Source organism: Chelmon rostratus, chromosome 17 (genome assembly GCF_017976325.1).
Source record: "Chelmon rostratus isolate fCheRos1 chromosome 17, fCheRos1.pri, whole genome shotgun sequence".
NCBI classification, from domain to species: domain Eukaryota; kingdom Metazoa; phylum Chordata; class Actinopteri; order Chaetodontiformes; family Chaetodontidae; genus Chelmon; species Chelmon rostratus.
The window spans coordinates 121,292-127,500 of record NC_055674.1 but is presented as its reverse complement, the minus strand read 5'-3'; the positions used below and the strand labels follow the sequence as shown (position 1 = coordinate 127,500).

General features: G+C 46.1%; 1 protein-coding gene across 1 annotated transcript; it reads left to right on the top strand.

The window, feature by feature from the left end:
* The first annotated feature begins 469 nt into the window (after nt 1-469).
* On the top strand, nt 470-6,167 carry maptb (microtubule-associated protein tau b). Its single transcript, XM_041956391.1, has 8 exons — nt 470-754; nt 2,233-2,290; nt 2,378-2,457; nt 4,142-4,291; nt 5,114-5,195; nt 5,430-5,539; nt 5,836-6,003; nt 6,089-6,167. The coding sequence occupies exons 1-8, from the start codon at nt 470-472 to the stop codon at nt 6,119-6,121; spliced, it is 966 nt and encodes a 321-aa protein (XP_041812325.1). The 3' UTR covers nt 6,122-6,167.
* Nucleotides 6,168-6,209: the final 42 nt, after the last annotated feature.

Genomic DNA, 6,209 nt, shown 5'->3' with positions numbered 1-6,209 from the left:
CCCTGTGAGTCGTCTGTTTCAACCCCCACAAGGAAGCAGAGCTGAGGAGGAGCAGGTTGAGGAGGTTCAGGGAGGTGGAGGCGAACTGATGAGGAGCAGCTCTGATGAGCAGCCAGAGAGGAGGGATGAGGAGAAGAGGGATGAGAGGATGATGAAGAAAGAAGAAGAGGAGCAGCAGCAACAAGAAGATGAAGAGAAACAGAAAGAGGAGCAAGAGACTCCCTGCTCCCCCAAGGAAGAAGAAGCTGAAGAACAGAACAAGGAGGTGTCGAAGAAAAAGGAGCAACTACAAGGAGGAGGCGAAATTTGGGAGGTGGAGAACAAACAGGAGCAGCCTGAGACTCCCTGCACCTCCATCCCACCTCCTCCATCACAGCAGGAGAAGAGGGATGGTGACGAAGAGAAGGAGGAGGTCAGCAGAGAAGAACAGAAAGAGGAGGAGAAAGAGATCATAGATGAAGAGGAAGAGATGACAGATGATAAGGAGAAGCAGTTAGAAGGAGAAGAGGGAAAGATGGAGGTGGAGAAGAAACAGAGCTCCTCCACCACATCTCCTCCTGATGCAGAGGAGGAAAACAAAACCAACAGAGTGAAAGAGGAGCTGACACAGGAGGTGCACATGATGAAGCAGAGTTCAGGAGGAGTGACAGGTGAGGAGGAAGAGGAGAAGTCCACTGAGCTCCACCCTCCACTGGAGATCAAGAAAAGAAGCGCTCCCAGCAGCTCATGGCCTTCTGCTGAGGAGCAGCTGGATGTGCAGGAGGAGAAAAGAAACACACCTCCCATCCCTCCATCCTCTGAAGACCAGGAGGCTCCCGCTGATAAAGCCGACGCTCCCCCGACCGATGGAGTCGTGAGCGGAGACGAGACACGTTTGATTTCCTCCTCTGCACCTCCTTCCTCCAGAACCAAAGCTCCACCTGCAGACGCTGCTCCACCCAGGAAAACAAGCGCTCCTCCAGCTAAACATGCTGCTCCTCCTCCTCTAAACAAAGGTCTGTTCTAAAACGCCTCCTTCTGCGCTCCTACTACCTCGGTTTCTGCTCCTCCCTTACCTCCTTTATTTTCTTTACCTCCTCTACCTATCTGGATCTTCCTCTTTTTTCTCCTCCTTTACCTCACATCATTGTCTGCATGTACTCCTCTTTATTTCTCTTCCACCTCCTCCCCCTCTCCTCCTCATTAAAGGAACATTTTGTTTCATGTCTTGTTTTGAAAGCGACACAAACTGAACTGCTGACTTCTACATAACATCTACCAGCCTCCCTGACCTTTGACCTCCGGTCTCCCTGACCTTTGACCTCCGGTCTCCCTGACCTTTGACCTCCGGCCTCCCTGACCTTTGACCTCCAGCCTCCCTGACCTTTGACCTCTGCTTGTACTTCCTGTTCAGTTAATAATCATTACTGATTAATCAGGTCCAGTTTGATGCTGAGCGTTTAATTTTGTGGTTTAATGTTTGAAAACATGAAACAACACAAACTAACAACGTGAATATTTATCACGTCCTCCTCCGATTTCTTCTTCTTTTGTTCAGAAAAATCAACTGTGAAGGAAACTACTGAAGAAACTGTGAAGGTAAAAGTCAACCTATGAATTCTGCCAGATATTGTAGAAATATACAACATGTGTATAAAAATCAAATACAGACAGATACAAAAGACAGACAGGTGGGAAGACAGACAGGTGGGAAGACAGACAGGTGGGAAGACAGAGACAGACAGACGGGTAGAGAGAGACAGCCGCACAGACAGACAGACAGAAACATAGAGACAAACAGGCAGACACAGACAGACAGATGGGTAGATGCAGAGACACAGACAGACGGGTAGAGAGAGACAGCCGCACAGACAGACAGACAGAAACATAGAGACAAACAGGCAGACACAGACAGACAGGTACAGAAAAAAAAGACAGACGGGTAGAAAGAGACAGCCGCACAGACAGACAGACAGAGAGACAGACAGACAGACAGATGGGTAGATGCAGAGACACAGACAGACGGGTAGAGAGAGACAGCCTCACAGACAGACAGACGGGTAGATGCAGACACACAGACAGACGATCAAAGACAGACAGGCAGTGACAGCAGTCACAGCTCATCACCGGTGAACAGCAGAACCTTCATGAATGAAAATGTCTCTAATAAACTGAGATACAAATAATAAAGTACTAATACATATTAATGATTATAATAAAGATCACAATGACAGTAATGTTTGTGGGTTTCAGGCCTCCAGGACAGCAGGAGGCGCCAGAGCAGCCAAGATGATCTCAGCCAAGAGTACAGGTTGGACTCTATGCCGGTTCAAGCAGTAATACTTCAACACGTCCGAACCAGTGAACCTGTCTGTCTGTCCTCTTGTCTTTCTGTTAGAGTCAGTGGACGGAGTCAGCAGTCCAGGAAGTCGCTCTCCTGCCAGTCGATCCTCCACTCCGAACAGAGACGTCAAGAAGGTCTAACTTCCTGTGTCTGATTCAGGTCCAGATGGTGTCTGAGGCCAATACTGGTATCTGTAGCTTTAAGTAGTACCAGGCAGTACTGGTATCTGAAGGTTTGAGTAGTACCAGGTAGTACTGGTATCTGAAGGTTTGAGTAGTACCAGGCAGTACAGGTATCTGAAGGTTTGATTAGTACCAGGTAGTACTGGTATCTGAAGGTTTGAGTAGTACCAGGCAGTACTGGTATCTGAAGGTTTGAGTAGTACCAGGCAGTACTGGTATCTGAAGGTTTAAGTAGTACCAGGCAGTACTGGTATCTGAAGGTTTGAGTAGTACCAGGCAGTACTGGTATCTGAAGGTTTGATTAGTACCAGGTAGTACTGGTATCTGAAGGTTTGAGTAGTACCAGGCAGTACAGGTATCTGAAGGTTTGATTAGTACCAGGTAGTACTGGTATCTGAAGGTTTGAGTAGCCCTTATTAACATTTTTTTATTTCAAAGTCTCAACAACAAGATTCAAAGTAGTAGACTTGTCAGTACAAAAAAGGAGAAAAAAACAACTCAGTTAAGACAGCAGGTAGAAACTGACCTGGGATCAGACGCAGGTCATCAAATGAACGTTGAGTGTTTCAGATCTGAGGGCTGAAGCAGGCTGCTCACCCTGCTTCATGGCAGCTGTCAGAGGTCTGATCAGGATCTGATTCCTTCCATCTGTCTGCTCAGCGTTGAGGTGACAGCTGATCATATTCTTGAGGCAAACAGGTGACGTGTTTGGGAAGGTTGTCGTCAAAAATGCAAACTTTTCAGTCCGTTCATCATTAAAGAGGCGGTTTTTCGCTTCGTGGCCTTAGAGAGAGCCGTTCTACCTGAGTGAAGAGGCTTTTCCTTCCGCTAACTGACGCCGTATTAGCGTTGAAGCTAGTGATTGATATGATAGCCCCACAGTCCAGGCTTTGCTTTTTAAAGTGCTCTATCAATAAAGTTTACTTGAATTGAGTTGGATCAGTCCTGGTGGTTGACTGTGGTACAGCTGACAGGAGCCTGACTCATAAAATATAGTAAAAAATATAAATAAACAATAAACATCAAATGATAATGTGAGACCAACGTGTCCCCAAAGTGTCTGTCCAGAAAAATTCTGGCCCTCTGAAAAGTGTGTTTGGTGGACCCTGATCGATGGGGGTCAAGCACAGGACAAACTGGGGTTTGTGTTCCATGTGGAACTTATATTGTTGACTCATTTCCTTCTTTCCTCTTTCGTTTAGGCAACAAAACTACTTAATTGGGTTTGGAAAAGATCCTGGTTTGGCTTCTTTCACAACGTTAACCAAGTGTTTTTGGGCGTTTTTCCAGAGTCGCAAACCTTTGACATTGGCACAGCCTGATTGGTCAGTTTCGGTGATGATGATTATAACCACGTCAGATCACATCTCGTCTAATGGTTTACTGGTTCTGGCATCTTTCCTGGTTCTGCTGGTGTGGTGCTGCTGGTAGCACTAGGAGTTGGTTTTCATCGTGTTTACACATTTGTTCTACTGATCTCTACTGGTTTCTACTGGCCTCTACTGGTCTATGATGGTTTTTATCTGATAGTTCTGCTGGCTGAAGAGACTGAGGGATTTTACTGGTTTTAATTGTTTAAGTTTGCAGAGGCTGCTTGTTTTACTGATGAACTGGTTCTTATAACATGGTGCTGCAGGTGGCAGTGGTCCGTACCCCCCCAAGATCTCCTGGCTCTGCTCGTGGACGGACACCCCCCCTCCCCTCCCACCCTATGCCTGACCTCAGCAACGTAAGGTCAAAGGTCGGATCCACTGAGAACCTAAAACACACACCTGGAGGGGGCAAGGTAGGACATATGTCATCCTGTTTCTCACTGTCCAAAAGTCTCTGAAGTGGCAAAAGACTCTAAACTGGATTTTTCCTGTAAGCCCTCTTTCATTGCCCTCTTGAGAGTACAGGTGCAGTTTGTCAGACTCTCAGCCTTCTTCCAATCAGAGAGCCAGGCAGAGTTCACCATGTCCATTTGATCAGTTTAAGACAAGATCCTTGTGCTCAAAAAGAGGATTCATTCTCGGTGAAGAACCTTGGAGCCCTAATCTGCCTCTATACCTGCCAAAGAGCAGTGATTCCTAACACGTCTCTGGGGGTCATCAGGTGGAAACCTCCCTTCAACAGTGTTTCGCCTACTTAGTCCCACGACACCTCCAGGAGGTTAGGCAGTGAACTCCGGCGTCCCAGAGTCAACCCTCCTAGTGCCAGTTCACACTGCTCCTACACAATCCAAACAGCACTGCCACGTTCAGCTGACCCAGAGATGCTCCAGGTAGTGGCCAGTACCATTTAGCTAATGCTAATGCTAACCGCTAAGAAGAACAAAAGAAGACAATACAGTTCCGATGCTATCATTTAGCTAATGCTAATGCTAAATGCTAACTTCTACCTGCTCAGAGAAACAGAAGAAGACAATAGAGCTAGAGACTTTAGTTTAAAATAAAAGAACTTCAACACAAAAATGCCACAGCAAAGAAACATCCTCAGTTTCAAAATGTCCTCACTGCCAACTTCTAAACTCAGACTTTACTCGTTAAAATCCAAAATAAATGAATTTAGGGCTCACAGGTAGAAACTAACTCCTACCTGTCTTACCTGTCTGTCTCTCCGCCTGCAGGTTCAGATTGTTCATAAGAAGCTGGATCTCAGTAACGTGACATCAAAGTGTGGCTCCAAAGACAACATCCACCACAAACCAGGTACTTAACACACACACACACACATGCACACACACGCACACACACACACACACACACACAGGTTTGACTCTTTTATTTTACGTGATATGACAGAACTGTAGCATGTTAGATTTTTCTTGTTAGATATATTACAGTATTCTATTCTTTAATATTCATACAATGTACTATACTGTAGTATTATATAGTGTTTTATATCACGCAATGTGTTTATTACATTATAATGTGCTGTGTCAGGTGGAGGGAAGTTGGAGATTAAATCAGAGAAGGTGGATTTTAAAACCGTCCAGTCTAAAGTCGGTTCTCTGGAGAACATCACTCATGTGCCGGGAGGCGGGAAGAAGAAGGTACACGCTAACAAAATGTTAACTACGTTCCCACATATCAGCAACACATCATCACAGGAACTGGAGGAAATGTAAATAATCAACATAAAACATCTGTGAACACGCGTGGACACAAACAGGCCTGGTGTAAAACACTGAGGGTAGCACAACGATACGACGCTATACTGTAATATTACGGGGGGGGGGGGGGGGGGGAGCATTGGACAGCATTTCTATTTCTTTTATTACTTTTGTCTTATGTTACTGCACACTTTGCGTCATTTGTAATAAAATTTGCACTGATGGTATGTCGACAGATCGAGAGTCAGAAACTGACTTTTAGAGAGCAAGCCAAAGCTCGAACTGACCACGGTGCTGACATCGTCACTCAGCCTGACTCCTCCCCTCCTCGCCTTAGCAACACTTCCTCCCCCGGAAGCCTTAATGCTGCTGAAGCCCCACCCCTCAACACCCTGGCCGACCAGGTGATAGATTTGCCTGTTCTGACCTAAGAAAAATCCCACAAAGGTCAAATACACACATTAACACAGAACTCCCTCTTCCCGTCAGGTGTCTGCCTCCCTTGCCAAACAGGGCCTGTGATTGGATGACCCTGTGCCTACAGACCCGCCCTCCCCAGTTACCAAGGAAACTGTCTGATGAAAGAAAGAAAAAAAACTCATCATTCTGC

Coding starts and splice junctions, on each gene's coding strand:
- maptb (XM_041956391.1), top strand. CDS start 470: ATGACAGATGATAAGGAGAAGCAGTTAGAAGGAGAAGAGGGAAAGATG. Junction 2,458..4,141: donor CGAACAGAGACGTCAAGAAG/GTCTAACTTCCT, acceptor ATGGTGCTGCAG/GTGGCAGTGGTCCGTACCCC. Junction 5,196..5,429: donor CAACATCCACCACAAACCAG/GTACTTAACACA, acceptor GTGCTGTGTCAG/GTGGAGGGAAGTTGGAGATT.